Source organism: Zalophus californianus, chromosome 4 (genome assembly GCF_009762305.2).
Source record: "Zalophus californianus isolate mZalCal1 chromosome 4, mZalCal1.pri.v2, whole genome shotgun sequence".
NCBI lineage: Eukaryota > Metazoa > Chordata > Mammalia > Carnivora > Otariidae > Zalophus > Zalophus californianus.
The window spans coordinates 64,974,903-64,996,770 of NC_045598.1; the positions used below are offsets into that span (position 1 = coordinate 64,974,903).

General features: G+C 41.4%; 1 protein-coding gene and 1 pseudogene across 2 annotated transcripts in view; one reads left to right on the forward strand and one right to left on the reverse strand.

The window, feature by feature from the left end:
- The window catches only part of GIPC2 (GIPC PDZ domain containing family member 2), a 78,293-nt gene that overhangs the window by 41,625 nt on the left and 14,800 nt on the right, over window positions 1–21,868 (forward strand). For both annotated transcript variants that reach the window (XR_003517031.2, XM_027576762.2), the window contains exons 3-4: window positions 273–453; window positions 18,954–19,057. Coding sequence is in view for 1 of the 2 variants with exons in the window: in XM_027576762.2 (XP_027432563.1) it covers window positions 273–453; window positions 18,954–19,057 (285 nt within the window). In the remaining variant the exon portion in view is untranslated. The remainder of the gene's footprint in view (window positions 1–272; window positions 454–18,953; window positions 19,058–21,868) is intronic.
- On the reverse strand, window positions 20,814–21,175 carry LOC113912910 (annotated as a pseudogene).

Consider the following 21,868-nt stretch of genomic DNA (forward strand, 5'->3'; position numbering starts at 1 on the left):
GAGAAGCATGAGAGTGACACCCTGACCATTCTTGGGGGAGTACCCCAGGGGATGTCAGAAGTTTCTCAGAGAAGGTGTGATGACTGATGGAGCATAATTCTAAATGAGGTAAGATGGTTGTCCTTTGTTGCTTGGTCTTTCATCTTTAACTGAGCCTTAAGTTGTGTTGTTAATATGTCAGTGTATTATATATAATGTCTCAGGAGCATGAAAAGTAATGTTATGCAGTTCCATTTTGTATTATGTGTTATCCTTAATTTTCTTTCTTTCAGAGAATTAAAGATGGTAGCCTAATTGACTCTGTTAAAACAGTCTGTGTGGGGGATCATATTGAATCTGTAAATGGAGAAAATATCGTTGGGTGGCGTCACTATGATGTTGCAAAAAAATTAAGGGAATTAAAAAAAGATGAATCCTTTACCTTGAAGTTAATAGAACCTAAGAAGGCATTTGGTAAGTTGGGTGTGGGTGTGTATGTGTATGAAGTGTTCCCTTCCCTGGCTTGTCTTTTTAAGACAAGCGTACTGAGCTGTGATGTCATGTGATACAATATATCCATTAAGACTATAGAGAATGACAGCACTGACAAGGGAAAACAATTATTCGAGGAGAAAAAAGTTGTTAAAAAAGGACAATTTCTGAAAGACCTTTGGAGTTACAAAGCCTAATGTCCAGTGACTTTGTGGCTGTTCCAAACTCCAAGGAGAGCACATTGTATTACATTTATCTTGCTCAGCAATAAAATTCTTGATTGAGCTCTCTAAGCCATAATAACTGTTGTTCATGGACCTCAACAGCAAAAACTTCAGTTACACACAGAATTGGTATTTAAAATAGTTATCTAGTCTATTTTAAAGACTTCCTTCAATACTTTTCCTCCATTGGCATTTTGAATTTGGCAGCATGGTATGGTATGAAATTACTTCCACTTTGGTGTGACATCTGTACTTGCTTGGTTTTAGCCATGGCAGCTGTGTCCCAACTGTTCAAACCAGAGCCATCTCCTCTACAGGAGAATGTGCCAGCTTCTCTCTACCCAGCACTATTTTAATAAGCCAAATGACCGCCTAATGTTCATCAGTGTTGAAATATCTTCAGCAGAATCATTCTAGACTGCCCTTACTCATCCATGACCCCACCCAAATTATGTTCGTTCTTTTGCTCACAGTACATAAATAATCCTTATAGTTTGTCTTTTTTTTTTTTTTTAAAGATTTTATTTATTTATTTGAGAGAGAGAGAATGAGAGATAGCACGAGAGGGAAGAGGGTGAGAGGGAGAAGCAGACTCCCTGCTGAGCAGGAAGCCCGATGTGGGACTTGATCCTGGGACTCTAGGATCATGACCTGAGCTGAAGGCAGTCGCTTAACCAACTGAGCCACCCAGGCGCCCCTATAGTTTGTCTTTAATGGGTGTTTTTTCAGGGTCCTTACAGTTTGTCTTTAATGGGTGTTTTCTCAGGGCAATTATTAAAAATGATGGGAGAATGCAATAGATCTTGGTAATTACATTTTCCCTCCCTTAGCAAGTAAGCGACAGATACTAGCCATATGGAAATGGAAATTCTTCTCTACTTCCAAGTGATTCTGTGCCATTTAATAGAAATACAGTAATTATATGACTTGGGGGAGAAAGAGTTCCATAGAAGGTTTAAGAAAAGAATGCCTTGCAACTGATCGATGTATAAAATTGTTGAATCACTATATTGCACACCTGAAGCTAATATAACACTGTATGTTGACTATACTGGAATTAAAATAAAAAATCCCGGGGTGCCTGGGTGGCTCAGTAAGCATCTGCCTTTGGCTCAGGTCATGATCCCAGGGTATTGGATTCAAGCCCCACCTTGGGTTCCCTGCTCAGCAGGAAGCCTGCTTCTCCCTCTCCTACTCCCCCTGCTTGTGTTCCCTCTCTCGCTGTCTCTGTCAAATAAATAAAATCTTAAAAAAAAAAAAAATTAAAAAAACCCAAAAGAAAACACTGGGTGGCAGGGGGAGGGGTGAGGAAGAATGCCTTATGCCAGTGCTGCTCCTGGAGGGATCATTCATTCTAGGAAACAATACTGTACATACTGTGATTCTGCATGGAGTACAACCCAGCTTCTGAGCTTGCTTGTCACAGAAGGTGGGCAGCACTCAGGTTTCTATCTAGCGCTCGTTTTGAAGTGGCTTTGTTTGCTGACCAACGCCTTGGGTATTATAACATATAAACCACTAGGATGTAAACAGTTTGAGATATTCTTACTTGATTTAGACTCTTTGTAAATCAGTCATTCTCTTGGTACAACTCAAGGAGTATAAATTTTTTTCACCTTTACTTCTACCGTGTAGTTTATTTTTCAAAGTTAATCTTTTTCTATTTTTACCTATTGTCTGCATCTAAATCTTGTGGTCCCTGTATCTTTATAGAAAGTTACTGATACACTTTAACTTGGATGCTAGGTTGGTATTAGTTTTGGATATTACAGAGATCATTGTATTTAGCTATTGTTGCTCCATGATTAGGTTTTCTCCTTCAGTGCCCGAGACACACGTGTAGATGGTTGCCGTGCTGCACTGCCTTATGTGCCTGGCTACTATTTTTTTTTTAATTTTAATTTTTTTAATTTTAATTTTTTTTATTAACATAATGTATTATTTATTTCAGGGGTACAGGTCTGTGATTCATCAGTCTTACACAATTCACAGCACTCACCATGGCACATACCCTCCCCAGTGTCCATCACTCCCCTGGCTACTATTAAACCTGCTCTCTGTTGCCTCATAGGAATTTCATGTACACATTTGAGAAGGACAGTGGGTAGGATTTTCCTAGTGGGGGTGTATTGTTTTAGCATCCCAAATTCTGGTGGTGTTGTGGGTTAGGATATGTGGAAATTGATTTTGGAGCAGTGATAGGTTTTTATCTTCCAAAGTTCCTATGACAGCTTAACACAGCCCAACTTAAATCTGCCGGACTATATGCATTTCCACTCCAGGTTGGTACTTGACTTTGGGCCACAGCTTGGGGATTTCTCTCTTAGAAGTAGGCTTTCCTGCTCTGCCCATAATTCAGCCCTCAATTTTGCTGCTTTTTGCCTTGAGATAAAGGCAATGCTAGTTTGTTTCTCATCCTTTGACTTCGTCCCAGTGCTTGGTGCTTTTCTTGGAAGGGGAGTATCCATTAGGAGGTACTTGAGGAATCTAACTTCTCCCAGTTCTCTTGGTTCTAATTTTTTTCTGCTTCCTTCCTTCCTGTGTCTTCTAGCATTATCATTGATGAATTGATTCAAATTCCTAGTCCTTCATGATTATCTGACTCTGTTGTGTTGGATTCCTACAGGAGAAAAGGGCCAACGTAGGTGAGGCAGAATGTTCTGGTCTCTGCGATCAGCTAGGCCACCTAGGCTGAAGTGAAGTCATTTCTAGGATTTTTACCAAAAGCTTTTGAAATAGCCATACACTCTAGTATTTTGACATTTCCTTACCAACTTCCCTAAAGATTTAGCCTGGGGAGTCACGTGGACTGTGTCCTAAAATGCACAAAGGAGTGTACTTGGTTGCTTTGCAGTGGTAGAACAAGGATGATGAACACAACTCTGGATAGGGGAATCTTTACAGTCTGCTCCTATTTTCATTTTTAGGTCCACCACCAGTCACATCCCATTTCCAGGGGCCATTATATATGCCAAGATTCTTTTTGAGAGCTATAGAATAAATACTTTCTAGTTTAATGAAAAGGCATTTTTTTGGTAAACTTAACAAGTAGGTCTCAGAAACAAAGACTGTCAGTCATGCCTTGGGAAGGTCAGGAGCGAAGGCCATTTCGGGAATGTATGAACCAGGCACCTTTCATGGCCCTGGTCTGATTAATTCCCTCCAGTTATTTCCTATCTTCGTGTTACTTCACTCAGGGTTCAAATTCCTGGGAGAGCAGGGGAAACTGATTAGGTCATGTCCCATCTTGGTAGTGGGGAGGCAGGCATGGTTAATAGGCTCACCAAAATCATGCAGAACAGTGAGGGAGAAATTTCCTTTTGGGTAGGAAAAAAGTAGCAGATGTCCATTTTGCCATTTCTCCTAAGCTTTTATACCTTGTTTAGTGGAGTGTGTTGGTTTTCTCTTGACTTTGAATCTGACTCTACCCATGCATGATATGGTCAGTCTGGGTATATTAGAATGGGTCTGGAGGGAGGCAGGGTATTGTCAGTTGGCTTTGGGTGTCTGGTCTTACGGATTTTTTTTTTTTTTTTTCCTGTTTGGTGTTGGGTGCTATGTAAATGGCAGTTTGGCAATGGACTCTCTAGAGATCGTGATGGCATTGAGCTTTTTAGGATTTTATTTTAAGTAATCTCTACACCCAACGTGGGACTTGAACTTACAACTCTGAGATCAAGAGTCACATGTTCTACTGACTGAACCAGCCAGGCTGCATCAAGCTTTCTTTAAGGGAGAGAGTTAAAAGCCACATTCTTCTTGGTGCTGGCCACCGGATTTGGAAAGGGCAGTAATCCAGATTTGGACTATACTTCTGGGAAGGTCCTTCATTTATGTCTCCCACAAATAATTTATTAAGAATTTTCTGTGTTCCAGGTACTCCATTAGGCACAGTGGATACTAAGAAAGACGAAGCCATAGCTCCTGCATTTTGAAGAGCTCACAGTTTAGCAAAAGGCTGTTACTGATTGAATTGTGCCCCCCTAAAATTCTTGTGTTGAAGCCCTAATCACCACCACCTCAGAATGTGACTGTGTTTGGAGATAAGGTCTTTAAGGAGGCAGTTAAGTTAAAATGAGATCATTAGGGTGGGCCCTGATCCAATGTGACTGGTCGAAGAGGAGAAAATTTGGACACACATACACATAGCAGGAGAATGCCATGTGACCATGAAGACCTGTACAAACCAAGAAGAGAGGTCTTAGAAAGAAAGCAACCCTGGGGATGACTTGATATCCAGCTTCTCGGGAACAGAGGAAATAGATTTCTTCTGTTTAAGCCAGGTGGTCTTTTGTGGCAGCCTTAGGAAACTAACACAGAGGCCAGTAGGCTTAAAGGAAAATTAACAGTGCAAATTCTTTGACTGTGGCAATATGAGCTCCCTAATAATCTAGAAGGTATAGGTGGAGTATCTTAGCTGTCCTTTGGCCTTAGGTAGATGGCAGGAACATACTGATGTTTTCATTGAATAGATATTTGAGCAGTTAGTATATGCTGGTATTAGAGTGTTAGTGGCTGGCATAATAATAGTTCCTTGAGCATCCACCGTATTCCATCACCATACTACTTGCTTGGTATATCACATGAATAAGATCTAGTTCTTGCCTTCAAGAAGCTCCTATCTAGTGGGAGGAAATGAACATGAAAAGAAATTCAATAAAGAAAGTTAGCAGTGCTAACATGCACTAGAGGCATAAAAGTGGGCGACATCAAGTCTACCTAAGGAGTTGAGGAAAAGCTTCCTGGAGAAAAGATTTGAGCTGAATCTTAAGAGGTGTGCTCAGTGAACAAATTAGGGAAGGTTGTCCCAGGGAGTAGGAATAGAATAAGCAAAGGTGTAGAGGTATACAGCAGTATCCTATGTTTGGGAATATCATGTATGTCTGTATGATTGGAATAGAGGTTCTAGGTGGTTGTGTGGCAAGAGTTGAAGCTCAAGGGTCTGTAGAAACCAAATCAAGAGCCTTATATGTGAAGATAAAAGAGTGGGCAATGAAGGGTTTTAAGCAGGTGATGAGACTTGGCTTTTAGAGAGATATTTTGGAGACTGTGTCAAATGGGTGGGGGTGGTTTATAAGCTCGTGTGGCCACGGAAATCCATGAAGATTCTATTGTGTAGGTTGAGGAGAGAGAAGAAATCTGAATGAAGGCAGTAGCAGTAGGTATGGAGGTGAGAAATAGTTCTGAGGAATAGACTGGTGTGCTGGAGCCATTTGTGCACATCTCTTCCAAACTCCATGTTCAGTGACCTCACATTGGTGGCTTGAAACTGGCTATGGTGTGGGGTATTTACATCACAGACTCAGAAAGTACTGCAAGTTTGGGCTTTTTTTTTTTTTTTTTTTAAGCCTGGAGAGCTGATGGTTAAACACTTAGCTGCATACCACTGAATATTAAGAAGGTAGAGTTGGAAACTCATTGAATGTAGAGGTAAAAGAAAAGAGATTGCAAATGATAACCCACAGATTTGTGGCTTGGGTAAGGGGTGGAATGGAGTGCTTTTTTTTAAGATGAGGAAAACTAGAAGAGAAATAGATTTGGGTGAGGACTTAGAGAAGAGAGACTGTACTTACAATATTATTTTAGGCTCGATGAGTTTGAAACCTGTGGGAGAATTTAGTTGGAAATGTGTAAGAGGTAGACAAGTGTTGAGAACTGGAGCCTAGGGAATGGGATTTATGAGTAATTTGAAGTGTGGAATCTGATCGCTCAAGGTAGTAAGAAAAAGACCAAACCTGGAGCTGTGGCGGAAGGCCAACATTTAGGGAGTAGAAAGAGGAGGAGCCAGCACAGTGAGGAATGGCCAGACATGGAAGAGACAGGCTCTGGATGGCCTTTTCCCAAACACTCAAGAATCCATTACTTGACCCAAGAGCAGGTGCTCCACTCAGCTTTTCTAAGTTGGTGGTCGGGCTCTGAGGGAGAAATAAAGGCTACTTTAAAACACACCCTCAGATTCTCCTGTGTTGATCAGAGTTTAAATCACTGTTTTTCATCTAGTGGATTTCAACCACTGTGTTTAGAATAGGGAGTAGAATAGAATTGAAAACTTCATAGTTCTTTGTGCCTAGTAAGGGTAGGTAACATTATACATGTCAGTTAATGTTTTTTTGTATATTTGTGTTTCAGATATAGGTGTGTGTGCATCTGTATAATTATGTTATGATATAATGTGTTTATTTCTCACTGTGGGTCATAGCAAAAAATAAAATTTGGAAGCAACTGGTTTAAGTGATTCCCTTGTTAAAAATTTGTAGTTTGAGGAGTCTTTCCCATACCTAACATGGTTTCTCCTGGTCAGCTGCTTTCTAATCCAAATTCTCCGCCTTCTAGCCATGAGTTGATGGCAGCCTTCCCAGTTCTTATCAAGTATCGGGTGGAATGTCTCTGGTGGTATTTTTTTTTAGGGCATGGCTCACTTCCTTTCCCTTTTTGCCAATGAAAAGGAACATGTCTCCACAGTGAGCTCAACATTGCAGGGTTTGCCCTGTAAACCTAGACTTTCCCAAGGCTATGAAAACCCACTCTTAACTGGCTCTAAGACCAGAATAGTTCAACTGGTTTGCTTCCTATGAGGTCTTGTAATTGCAGAAAAATAACTGTTAAATCTATGAAACTTAGATTGTTTTACTTGGATGAGTCTGTATTTATCCTGGAGAAGTTCTTTAGTTTGTAATTGTTGCCCTTTATGGAAAGATGTTTGTAGGAGGCCTGAAATGTTTTTGTAAATTGTTTCCAAAATCAAAGGGAGTTGAAAGAAAAAGTTTATCTCCTAAAGCAGTGATAGTCTTTATTTTGAGGTTGGGTTTTGTAATAGATCTCTGGGCTATGTCTTCTTTTAGAGAGTTCATTTCTGTGCTATGTGTCTATCAGAATAGGATGTTCAGTATGTGAAGTACGTCTGAGTCCTTTGAGTCATTCACAGCTGGAAAACTCGGACCTCATCTTTGTGATTCAGCTTCACTGATGTACTCATTTTCAAAGACGAAGTCTATTTGATATTAAGAGAGAAACTTTGGCTTTTAAGTTTTAGATGACTTTTTTGATAGTATTTTTTAAGTATTTGAAAATATTTTTCATGCTATTTCTAGTGAAAAAGTTTCAACTAATAAATGCTCTTGGTGCCTTTTCATGTTTACTGAATTCTACAAAATATACTGGGGAATATGATAAAAGTTACTAAAGAGGAAGAAAGCATAAGTAGTTAAGTATGTAGACTGTCATATATGGGCTGTGTGATAATGTGGCATTAGATGAATTAAACTTTCTGTGGCTTGGTTTCTTCATATAAAAAGTGAAGATGGTAATAGTATTTATCACATTGAGGATTAAATGATTAAACACATGAAAAAAATCATAGACTAGTCCCTGACACATAGTACGTGTTCAATAAAAGTATTATTATTATGAAGGTGTAGCCTTTCTTTTCTTTTTTTTTTTTTTTAAGATTTTTATTTATTTGACACAGAGAACACAAGCAGGGGGAGCGGCAGGCAGAAGGAGAGGGAGAAGCAGGCTCCCTGCTCAGCAGGGAGCTCAATGCGGGGCTCGAACCCAGGACCCTGGGATCATGACCTGAGCCAAAGCAGATGCTTAATCGACTGAGCCACCCAGGCACTCCAGGTGTAGCCTTTCTATAAATTCATGAACAGCAATGCAGGTGAGTTGGTTATAGCAGGTATTTGTTGGGAACTCTGTCACAGTTGCAGATCATGGAAAGACAGATGATGACATCATATCTCATATCAAATAATGAGATATATCCATATGTCTTTATAGTAGCTACATGCCATTCAGTTTTCTAAGTACTTTCTAAGTAGGAAATCACTTAATCCTTTCAACCATGCTAAAATATTAAGCCATTTGTTCAAAGTTTTAGAGCCAGCTAGTGTGTGATGGAGGCAGGCTTCTAACCCATGCAGTGAACTTTCAGAGCCAGCTTGCTAACAGCTGTTATGGATAAGTCCATATGTTTGCTGTCCTCAAGGAACTTACGATTTATATTTGTAAGGAGGTAGATACATTAAGAATCAAGTAATTCTATTATTAGCAGTAATAGCTACCATTTATTGAACGCTTATAAGAAGCAATAAAGAACATAGGCTCTGAGACAAATTGGGTGTAATTCCTGTCCTGCTGCTTATTACCTATGTGATTTTTGGAACAGTTACTCCCTTTGTTCCTGTTTACTTATCCATAAAGAGTTGTGAGGATTAAATGAGTTAATATATGTAAAGCACTTAAAATAGTGCTTGGCACATAGTGCTATATAAATGTAAGTCATTCCTAATAGGACTACTATTATGGCCTGTTTTAATCCTCATGCCATTCTTGAGAGGGTTTTTCAGATAAGTAAACTGAGACTTTGGGCAGTTAAATACCTTGCCGAAGTCACCCAGTGGTGGACAGGAAGTGCAAGTACAGTACTTAATTCCTGTTTGCTCCTGAGGCTTGTGTTCTTAACTGTGTATGGTACTGCCTCTTTAGAATACAACGTGAAATAGGACACGTGCTGTCATACAGATTTAAACAAAGTGCACTTCAGCTGAGAGCTGACTTCTCCATGACTGGTAAGGGTTCTAAAGCTTAGAGTTCTAGGGCCTGGGAGAAATGATAAGATTGGGAAGGAACTTCCCCAAAGAGAAAGCCATGGTTTTTGGTAGGTCCCAACAGTATCAGGGACTAGTGTCCTATTTCCATGGAACTCTCCATGAGAGGTGACAGGACCCCTGATAGAGCTGCATACAGTATTAGAGTCTTAAGAACTGTGCATGCGGCGCCTGTGTGGCTCAGACAATTAAGCATCTGCCTTCAGCTCGGGTCATGATCCCAGGACCCTGGGATGGACTCCCGCATCAGGGACTTCTCCCCTGCCTGCTACTCTTCCTGCTTGTACATGCTCACTGTCTCTCTATGTCAAATAAATAAATACAAAAAAATCTTTAAAAAAAACTGTGCACAGCCTTGCAATCTGAGGTGAAGGACACCCTGTGTCCTGGGCTTGGGCTGCAAGTGGACCCACTGACTTGGACATGGAGTTTCAGGGTAGGGTTTGTGTTGGACTGAGCACATTTAGCTCTCTTGTTCCTCAGAGAGGAAGATAGATTTACATAATAAAACTAAGAGTTTCTCACCAAGCCTCTGGAGTGGGGGCTCAAAGTCTGGTTCAATCTGACATTTCTTATACCCAGAATTATGGAGTAAAATTTTAAATCCATTTCAGAAATTTAAATTGGTGTTCAGAGAAGGGAAAGATATGAGTAGGCTGGAATACGTGAGAAAGATTCCTAGAGAAGATTGCATTTGAACTTGGCCTTGGCAGATGGAAAGAAAAGTATAGACAAGGAGGGTTTTCTGTGGGAAGTGTTGAGGACAGTGAAGAGCCCAGGCTTGTAGGAACTTCAGCAGATCAGGTTGCAAAAGCAGTTTCTGGGTTCTTTCTTTTTTTAATTTTTAAACTTAAATTCAATTTAATTAACATATGCTGTATTAACTAGTTTCAGAGGTAGAATCCAGCGATTCACCAGTTGCATACAACACCCAGTGCTCATCACTTTAAGTGCCCTTCTGACGAAAACAGGGAGACAGATCATGGGAGACTCTTAACTACAGGCAACAGACTGAGGGTTGCTGGAGGGGAGGTGGGTGAGGGGTTGGGGTAGATGGGCTCTTCTAAGAAGAGCTTCAAAAACTAGGTGGGGAATCTGAGCTTGTTTTTGAGGATAATAGGGAGTCATTTAGGTATTAGAACTGAAGAATGACATGATGAAATAGATTTTGGGGAATTAAGCCTGGATAAACAACGTGGCCATATTTTATAGAGGAGAAACTGTGTAGCAGTGCCTGAGTGAGGGATAAGGGCTGGGATTAGGGGCAGCAGCAGGCATTTGAAGGAGAGAAAAAAGCCCGAGTAATACTGCCAAGGCAGAATGGCAGTTAGGGGCTGGACCGATGCTGCTTAAAGGAATAGAGAGAAGAGAAGAGGAAGTTCAGAAGCAAATGTCACTCCCAAGATGTCTATCCTTGGAGCCTGTGTAATGAGAGTGATTAGAAATGAGGCAATTTGGATGTGGAAATTGGGGGAAAGTCAGGGAGAGATGTTCAATTTTAGATAGTTTGCATTTTATCTGACAGTGCATGCAACTCTCGTATTTTTTGGCAAAGGTTTAAAGTCTTTACAATGATAAATTTTGGGGCTAGAACATGCCACTTAATCATCTTCTTATGTCGTAGTTTGTTCTGCCCTTCTATCCAGCTAGATGTTGATTTTGCATTTACCACAAAGTTACTATGGGAGAAGATAAATGAAGAGTTACAGTTTCTTTTGTGGGGGTGTGGCCGATGGGTTAGATGAATACTGAGTGTAACTGATAAATGTGTTTTCAGTGTAAAGAGCCAGCTGAATAAGGACTCAGGCTAAATATGCACTCTTCCTATTCTAATTGTAAACTGTCATTAAAAGAAAATTCATTAAATGACATTTTTAATTAACAGAAAAGTGAAATTATAATCCATAATATTAAGAACTTTGTAATCGAGGTTTCCCAAGACACTTACCTTAAACAGTGATTGGCTTAGAACTATAATGTTTCAGGAGCATTTGGAGTTAACAACTGTGAATAGAAGACAGATGACCATTTTCAACTGTTCTTAAGCTTAGTAATAGCAGTGTAGGAGGAAGGGGGCAAAAATGATGCTAAAATATAAGTGGCTTCCTTAATAGGGCTGAATAGTGTGAATATAATGTAACTTATTAGAAAAACAGCAATTATGTCAATAATACGTATTCTGCCAGAGTATTTGTACAATGGGAGTTGTCATAAATTACAGGAAAACGGATCTAAAAAATTGTGCTCAAAATTGTAAGAGTATGTTTTCAGAAGTTAGGAGATTATCCCTTTTGTGTATGGAAAATGATAAATGAAAAGGCAGATTATAAAATAATGGGTGGTAATATCCCATTTCTGTAAAAACGATCTTTAAATGTAGAAGAAAAATGACTTACAGTGTATGTATATTGAAATTTAATGGTTGTTTAGGTGGTGAGTATGACTTCTTTCTTTAGGATTCTTGTATTTTTTTCATTTTAAAATCTAAAACAAACATACTAACTTTCATAACCAGAAAATAATAATTTAGAAAAAGAGGCTAGCATTTCTAGCCTAGGAAGTAGGGAGACTGAATCATTCTATTTTTAGTGGCTTTATAATTTTTAACTATATGATTCTCATTTTTTTATTTTTTATTATTTTTATTTTTTTTTTAAAGATTTTATTTATTTGACAGAGAGACACAGTGAGAGAGGGAACACAAGCAGGGGGAGTGGGAGAGGGAGAAGCAGGCTTCCTGCCAAGCAGGGAGTCCAACATGGGGCTTGATCCCAGGACCCTGGGATCATGACCTGAGCCGAAGGCAGACGCTTAACGACTGAGCCACCCAGGTGCCCCTGATTCTCATTTTTTTAAAGGATTTTGAGAGAGAAAGAGAGAGAGAGAGAGCAGGGGCAGGGGGAGAGGGAGAAGCAGAATCCCCTCTGAGCAGAGAGCCGGATGCGGGGCTCAGTCCCAGGGCCCTGGGATCATAACCTGAACTGAAGGCAGGTGCTTAACCAGCTGAGCCACCCAGGCGCCCCTGATTATTCTCAATTTAAACACTTTTCTTTAATATTATAAATGGTTCTGTGTTAGAAATGTGGTAGAATATTCCATTGTATCAATTCTTTAAATTGTTAAGATTGTTTTGGTAACTACTTTTCATACTTTTTATTGAAGGCTGGTAGAAAAATATGTAGTAAACCAATAATACAAGTGAAAAATAACTCCTGATTTTTTTGAATTCTTATGATAAAATCATACTGTGGGATAGAATAAGTTTAAAAGGATAAATGCGTTTTAGCCAGCCCTTAAGTTTTTTGCCATCATATTGGAGTCCAGAGGTTTGTAATCTTTTTTGTAATACAGTCCCCTCTGGATTAAAGCTAAAAACCTCTTCCCAGAGGTACACATTGACTTTTGCCTGTAATTTCAAGGAGTGTTAAAAACAGGGCTGAGTTTTTCTTAAATGACCTCCTAACTAAAGAACAAGATTTGGGTCACAGTTATTCCATTTCCCATAAATGTCATGCACTGTTTAGTTTCATCAGAGGAACAGTTAGCAAGTGTGTGTGTGTGTGTGTGTGTGTGTGTGTGTGTGTGTGTGTGTGTGTTTTATGGGGTTGGTTTACGTGTTGTCAGCCCTTTTCATCCAGTGGACAACTGATGCCTTGTGCATGTAGCATCCATTTCGTTCTTTTTATCTGCCCCAGCATCCTACCAGCCGAATTAAGAAACAAAACAAAACCTCATAAGCTATTCTAAAGGAGTCTGAGAAATGTTGATGAGAGGAAGGACACATGGAAAAGAGGAATGTACAGTTAAAGTTTTAGATTCTGGGACACAAGCTAGATTTTAGGTCAGCTGTGCTGAGAAGTGTGTGTTTGTGCATGTGCGTGTTGGGGTTTGGAAGTAGGGTAGGGAGCACTTGAGCTGTTTCTAGACAGTTCCATTTGTGTATGTCTAAGCATTGGAAGGCCTGTTTAGAAATTGCCTCACTGCTTAGATAGAATTCTGTATTGTGACATGTCTTTTAGTTGGAGACAGTGGAAAACCTTACCAGACTGGCTTGCGGCAAAAAAGAGAATCTTATAAATCAACTCCATGAGTGATGCTGGCATTAGCCAAACTCTGTGTAGGGCCTGGATAATGTGATCAGGACCCAGTTTCTTGCTCTTTCTTTCTGTGCTCCTGCCTGAGGTATCAGTGTCATTATTCCTATATGATCTTAAAGTTAGCTCGACACTATGTCCCAAGATGGTGGTCAGCAACTCTTGGGACTCTGTGCTTCCTTATTCATGTAGAACAGAAAAGGAGAGTGTCCTTGTCTCAGAATTTCTAGCAAAAATTCTCAGGTTCATTCTGACTTAACTGACTTTGGTCACATGCCCACCTCTGAAGTAGTCACTTGTGATGAAGGGAATCCATTAGGTTTTCCATCCCTGAAGCTGGGAGCAGTCAGCTTCCCCTGAACCACAGTGATCCTCAGGTAACTGATGGATACTGAGAAGACAACCAATGGTATGGACGCTGGAGGACCTCCATTACTGAGTGCCCCTGTGAGGGGTTGGGTTTAAACTCAGCCACTTTGGAGAATGAATTTAAATGAGTTTAAACTCAGCCACTTTGGAGAATGGGAGGCTCATGTGTTGTTTCCACCCTCCTGTAAATTGAAGAGGGGGGGATATCATAGTTTTATGGAACTAGTATCCACCCGCCTGTAAATTGTGTGTGTGTGGGAAATTGTAGTTTTTATGGAAAAGATTAAATAGAATAAAAAAGAGACCTCTGTATTTGAAGTGACAATTTTCTGAACCCTCTTAGAAAACCAGTGCAAATATTTCTGATGGTGAGGGAGTTCGGGAAGAGCAGATTGCCCTCTCTAGGTTGAAATGTACCAGAAGAAGCATTCTATAATACGAGCCAGGCCACCGGACTGAGCACATTTTATACATTAGCCATGCGAATGTTTATTTTATTTATTTTTTTAAAAGATTTTATTTATTTGAGAGAGAATGAGAGCACAAGAGGGGAGAGGGTCAGAGGGAGAAGCAGACTCCCCGCTGAGCGGGGAGCCCGATGTGGGACTCGATCCCGGGACTCCGGGATCATGACCTGAGCCGAAGGCAGTCGCTTAACCAACTGAGCCGCCCAGGCGCCCTAGCCATGCGAATGTTTAAAACAACACCATATTTAGGTGTTTATCTCATTTTCCGGATAAGGGCTTATTCACGTTCTCACAGTTTGTAAACAGAAGAGCTGGGTTTTAAACTCAGGTTTTCTTATTCTGAAGTCCATCTTGTTCCCTGAGCAAGTGTTGGATGTAGCTGTGTCCATCTGTACTCACCTCCCGTTAAAATCCTGGCTCTGTCCCTGCTTATGGAAGTGATGATCCATACTCTACCCATACCCAACTAGGGCCCTCATGGGACCAGAACAGACGTCGTTCTGGGCAGAAGTTTTCCCCACCGTGTCACCCTGTGTCAGTTGGGGGATCTACACCATGTTGTATGTGTGCCTTCTGAAAATGGGACTTTAGTTTGTCAGCCCCTCTTATTTCTCTAGAGGTTAGGGTGGGACTGGCGACAGACCTTTTCTCTGCTTCTCATTTTCTCCACTTGACCTTGAAAATGCCAGTTAAAATGGAGTATCATAAAGAATGATACAAGTGTGTATAAACATCTTATTTTAAAACCTATATATTCTTGGGGCGCCTGGGTGGCTCAGTCGTTAAGTGTCTGCCTTTGGCTCACATCATGATCCCAGGGTCTTGGGATCAAGTCCCATGTCGGGCTCCCTGCTCTGTGGGGAGCCTGCTTCTCCCTCTCCCACTCCCCCTGCTTGTGTTCCCTTTCTTGCTGTGTCTCTCTCTCTCTCTGTCGGATAAATAAGTAAAATCTTAAAAAACCCCAAAAAACTATATATTCTAGTTTTTTTTTATGTAAAAACCCCATTCTTTGCATGGAGGACACAAATTGGAGTTCTGTGAAGTCTTATATAATTATAACCTTAATGCATGCCTACGGGTTCTGTTTCATTTTTAAATAAAAACTAGATATGTGAAATGCTGAACGTTTAAAGATATTTTTCCTAATCTAGTGTTGTCTTGCCCACACCTAATTTTTTTTTTTTTTTTTATCTTGGCCTCATGGACTCTTTCCAAGGCAGTTAACCTACTTTTCCTAGCAATAATAACTCCTTGGTTCACACTTATTTCATCAGGGCATGTACTTTTAAATTAAATTACATAATTAGAATAACAGATACAATCGCCACAAAAGGGACTTGGGAACAAATGTGACTGCTTCTTGGTGCCATCCACCTCAACTGTGGGAGCAGCCATGTGCCCACAAGCCGTGAGTGTTGTGTGCCCTACGTGACCAGCTGTCGGGTAGTCCGTATGCTTCACCCGAGTGAGGAGCCCTGAATCTAGTGAATCCAGCTAGCGGCAGGCTGGTTACTAGTGTGTCTACCGTATGAACTGCATCCCTCTCCTCACTCAGCCACAAGAGCAGCCTCAGGTAAACTTGTTCATGGAAAGTGAAGGGACTTGGCCTGTTTGCTTAGACATGCTGAGGCCAGCACCCCAAAAGTAGGCTAGGCCAGACAAGAAACATTCACAACCTTTAAAACATTCAGTACGGAAGTACAGAACTTGTGTTCCACCCCCCCACCCCCCGGCTCTGGGTGAACCATCCTGCCTGTTTTCATGTATAAACTGGTTGATTTATGTCCCCGAATCATAGGATCATAGAGAAACATGGCTTCTGTTTCCTCTGCTGTTAAGTTGGCCTTTCTGGAGACTGGGCCAAGCCAGGACTTAAATTTTAACATTTGGTGCCACCGAGTGGTTGGTTTTGAGATAACCACTCATGCAGAAGGACGGTTTGACAAATAATGACTGAAAAAAATATCTGGGGTGAATAGGCAGAGCACATAGGATTTTTAAGACAATGAAACTACTCTGAATGCTACTGTCATGGTGGATCTATGTCATGAAATTTTCCAAACCCATAGAATGTACAACACCAAGAGTGAAACCTAATGTAAACGGTGGACTTTAGGTAATGATGTGTCAGCGTAGGTCTCTTGATTGTAACAAACATACCACTGTGGTGGCGAATGGTGAGAATGGGGGAGGCTGTACATATGTGGGGGCAGAAGGTATATGGGAAATCTGTCTTTCAGTTTTGCTGTGAACCTACAATTGTTTTTAAAAAAAGCGTATTAAAATCTTCCATTCTACATTTCCCTTCTAGCTACTGGTGTTTCAAGTAAGAGCAAGGTAAGATAGAACATCATCTAGGGAGGTTGGCTGACTTCTCCAGCATTGATGACAGTCCCCTGATAAAGTTCCCACATTCCAGAGGCTGGGTTCTTAGCTTTGTAAATCTCAGAAACTTTTATTTTTTCACTATTCCCAGAGTTGTTCAAATTTCCAGGGTTATATCATGCTCACTAAACTTCCAAGAGACTTGTTAAGTCAGAATGCTAGTGTAGTACTTTACAATTAGAAATGTATATGTAGTGGGAGACCAAAACACAGGTGTTAGCTGAGCAGTTCATTTTCTGCCATGTAGGAAATTTATATGGGAAGACAGATTATACTGAATAGGTTGCTTGGTGAAGTCACAGTGGTGGGATGTGTGTGGTATAGGGAGTGGTGGGGGGTGTAAGGTGGTTTTTCTTGAAGGTTAGTATCAAGCTGAGACTGCCTTTTTTTTAAGATTTTATTTGAGAGAAAATGTGCATGTACGCACGTGCAAGAGCAGGAGGAAGAAGCAGGCTCCCCGCTGAGCAGGGAGCCCGATGCAGGACTCGATCCCAGGACCCTGGGATATTGACCTGAGCCAAAGGCAGACACTTAACCGACTGAGCCACCCAGGCGCCCCAAGCTGAGACTGTCCTGAGCACTTTAGGTCTATGTGTGACTCAGAGCTGGCAATATGTTGCTGGGCGGTGCTGATGACAGACTGGCCTCATCTTTGGGCATTCTTTTGGAAACTCTATGCTGAACATCTTGCTTCCATTAACTCATTCTTCCCTCAGGGCATAGTATGACTGGCAGGGCAAATGCTGTAGACTTGCCAATAACACTCTGGTCTCTGGAGAATCTGGTCACCATGATTAGCATTAGCATAATCAGCCACCATTTATAGGTTTTTGCTTGGGAGAACTGGTCTCTTTATTGCATGATAATTTTTAATAATTTCATTCTCAGAAGATGACTTGTTTTTTGTTTTGGTGATTGTGTCCCCAAGTGCAGGTTAAAGTTAATATGTAAAATCCTTCATCACTTTGGAGTAGATTCCCAATAGCAAAACAGTACTTGCTGAAGGCAGGAATTATTCTAGGTTCTAAGTCAGTTGGAATGCATTTCTGCCATCCACTTGATGTCTGTCTTGAGAGCTTTGTACAGACCTCACTACCTACTTGCATATTACCAGCCTGTCCCGTGGTTCCTCATTGGAGCGCCGTTATCTCCAGTTCTTGGTATGGCCTCTCCCTGCCCCCATTTCTGTCCCTTGTCCCAAACTGCTGCCACATAGAGTCCTCAGGCGGGAGTACTTGGGGGATATTTGCAAAGTTATAAATTGGTAGCCTGTGACTAGAATCGGATCCACAGATCTTTTACTTTTGCGAATATGTTGTTTTTAAAAGTTTGACTTACTTGACAAAACTTCAAAAGGAAAAGATTCACAGAGAGTTCTGAGTATCCAGTTTCTTTGTGTACAAGTCGCTCCAGTTACGCGGGGCCTATATTTCCACAGGGCAGTAAGTTATTGGAGTGGCCTGGAGAGGGCATGAACCTTGGAGTTACCCTCAGGCCCCACCCTACCCTTTCACTCATTTATGTTACTACTTGGTCTTGGGGAAGGGGGTGACTCTTGGTGCATAGGAAAAACAAAAAGCACCACAGGCCTAAGGAAAGCAGTAGTTTTCCATGCATTTTTTGCTTGTTCTTTTGCCTGCCTTCTGAGGGGAATTCCTTCCTAACTTGTTCCTAGCCTCTATAGAATCCTGCTTCTCTCAGTATGACACCTCTCAATATATCCCCTGTGGTTGCAAGAGGGGCGGTGTTGGAGTGTCATTGGGGAAAGCATACAGACTTTGGGGTCACAAGACCTGGATTCGAATCCCAGCTCTGCTCCTTACTGAGTTCAATTTCCTTTTCTGTAAAAGGAGGGCTATAACTTACCTCATGGGTTGATACGAGTATTAAATGGGATTTTGTGTATAGAGCATCATGCCGAAGGTAGGTGCTCAAACAGTAGCACCTCCATTCCTATCTTCAAGACATGACTTTTCCTTCTCCATGACCTTAATGAAGTCCAGCTGAACTTCTGCCCCTGCTCTCCTGTTGCTTATACCCCTTTAATCTTATAATAAGGCTAATTTTTAGTTTTTATTCCTTATAACTTAAAGTCTTTCCCAACTGTACACTTCATATAGTTCCCTTTTCTTTTTTGTAGCCAGACTGTATGTAGAATATAAGAATAATGATGGCAGGTGAATTTATTTTGTTTAGGAGATTCTATAAGAAGATATCTTCTATCAGATCTCTAATTGTGTATATAGTTTTATGATAGAAATTACATTTGCTTTTATAGCAGTCTGTTGAAATTCTGAGTATACACACCTTTCTCCCTCCATTGTATGTTTATAGAAGTAGAGCCAAGGTCAAAAGCTGGAAAGTCATCAGAAAAAATTAGTACTGGAAGAGAGACACTTCGCCTGAGATCAAAGGGTCCTGCCACCATGGAAGACATGGTAGGTTATGTTTATTTAATTCCCATTCTGCTTGGAAATGTGTGGATGTTCATGTTTATTAGAGCTGGAAATAAAGATAAAGCCACAAAGTTAAACAAAATACCATATACTCTAATTAAAGCATGGACTTTAATTCATTGCCTACTTAAACAATATGAAAATTATTGAAAGCATATAAGAAGGAAATGTAGAAAATAGGTACAAGAGAAGAAATTGTGATCTATAGCCATCTTCAGCTACCTGCAGACATTTGCTAGAATCTGGAGACATCTGGACTGGCTCAAAAACTTAGCCAAAGTTCTCTGAGAGACAAGAGAAAGTCTCAGAACCACCTGTAGTAGCAGGCATACTTAAGATTTTGATAATGAAAGATTATATTCATGAACTCCAGTCTCCTCAGGTAAAACATTTTGTAGTCATCTTTGACTCTTCTCTTTCAAGTTCCATGTCCCTTCCATCAGCAAACCCTGGTGGGTCTACCTCCACAATAGACCAGAATCCAGCAACTTCTCACTACGTCTGCCCTCATCACTCTGGCCCAAGGCACCTACATCTTGTCCTGAATATTGCAGTCACCTGTATTCAGTCTTCCTGTGTTCACCCTTGCCCTCTCTCTTTCCCACCGTGCTCAGCACAACAGCCAGAATTAAAAACACGAGTGGTTGCTTTTCTGTTCCAAACTCTCCAGTGGTTTCCCATGCCACTCAGGATAAAAGCTAAAGTCCTCAGAGTGACCAACATGATCTGACTCTGGATTTCTTCTCTGATCTCATTTCCCACCACCCTCCTCCTGGCTCTCGCTGCTTCAGCCACATGGGCCTCCTTGCTGTCCCCAAATACTCCAGATACATCACAACTCAGGATCTCTGAACTGCTGTTCCCTCTGCCTGAATGCCTTGCCCATTTAGGGGCATGGCTCTACTGATTCTTCATGTTTCTGTCCACATATCACCTTATCTAAAAGGCCTTTGAGTATCTTGCATAACAAGTAATTCCTGCCACCCCTCCCCCTGCCCAGTCTTGCTTGCCCTTAATTTTCTTTATTTTTTTTATTTTTTTATTTTTTTAAAGATTTTATTTATTCATGAGAGACGGAGGGAGAGAGAGAGAGAGAGAAGCAGAGGGAGAAGCAGGCTCCCAAGGAGCAGGGAGCCCGATGCGGGACTCGATCCCAGGACTCTGGGATCATGACCTGAGCCGAAGGCAGACGCTTAACCATCTGAGCCACCCAGGCACCCAACCCTTAATTTTCTTTAAAGCCTTAAGCACAACAGAACATATTGTATCTTTGTTTCTTGTCTATCTGTTTAGTTCCTTTGTTCACATGTCACCCCAGCACCTAGAACAGTACCCGGCACATCAAAGGAGTTCACATCTTTGCTGAATTAATTAATAAATGATGCATTTAAACTTGAGAAGGGTAGGGTTTTGCTGATTGACTCAGTTTTTGAGTGAAAAACACCAAAAGGGGAAGAGAGAAATGGAGGGAGGAAGGGTGGAAGGAGAGAACAGTAGGGGTTAAGGGAGGCAGGGTAAGGACTCAAGGAGGCAAGCAGTGGTCTGCTCACCCAGTGAAGACAGCGGTGATGAAGTTGTCCCGTAGGTGGGGATGGGGGGTGGGGGCAGGGTCAGGCGTGCGTCTGAGGCTAGGGGGAGTTCCTGCAGGCGGAGGGTAAAAGTGCCAGACCCGGCTAGCTGTGTGTTCATATTGCCCTAGGATTCCCCATTTTTTTTTTTTTTTTAAATAGAACAAATCTACACCTTTATTTACTTTTCATTAAATTTAAACCCTTGAGGGGTACAGCATCACACGGATTCTGTGGCCAATGGCTTTAGCAGGAAGGTTGCTTTGGAATTTGGCACGAACCATGCCACTGTTTCCATAAGCACGAGTTACTTTTCCCCAGATTACTCTGGTTTTGTTTGGTTTGCCACCAGGAGTCACTGTGTTGTTCTTTGCTTTGTACACATAAGCACATCTCTTGCCTAGCTAGAATTCCGTTTCATCTCGATCATAAACTAACCTTTGATTTTAAGAAGAGCTGTATGCTCCCTCTGGTTCCGGAGACCTTGCTTATAGCCAGCAAAAATGGCCTTGGACCACAGCCTTCCAGACATTATTTGGCATTATAGGAGTCCTGTTCCCAGCAGGCCGCACTTATTTGCACTCAAAGTTCAGCAACAAAAGCTCCCCTCCTCCCCATGTTTTTGAAAAGCAGAAGAGTGAGACCGGTGAACAGGGAGGAGGCCATTTTCCCAGAGTGGGATCCCAGAAGTTGTTGGGTGACAACTTCCAGGGTCAGTCATGGGGAGCAGACACTCAAGGAACCGTGAGGCCAAGGTTGTGCTTTTGAATGTTTGAGTCACCCAGAATATTGTCAGCTGTGGGGGGAATCCAGAGGAAGACTCTGAGTTGGGTACCTGGGTACTGGGTAGTGAATGAAAGGATTGACGTGGAGGCAAATGCAAGGAAGAGACCTGGGAGGGCCAGAAGCATTTTGCAAATGAGATATTTAAGAATTGTGAGGAGAGGGCACCTGGGTGGCTCAGATGGTTGAGCGTCTGCCTTTGGCTCAGGTCATGATCCCAGGGTTCTGGGATCGAGTCCCGCATCGGGCTCCCTGCTCAGCGGGGAGCCTGCTTCTCCCTCTGCTTCTCTCTCTCTCTCTCTCTCTCTGTCTCTCATGAATAAATAAATAAAATCTTTAAAAAAAAATTGTGAGGAGAGCAACATGGTCAGTTTTGCATTTTAGAAAATCCCTTGGTTCTAGTAGATGGGTTGTTGAGCAGGGTAAATTTGAGGGGGTGAAG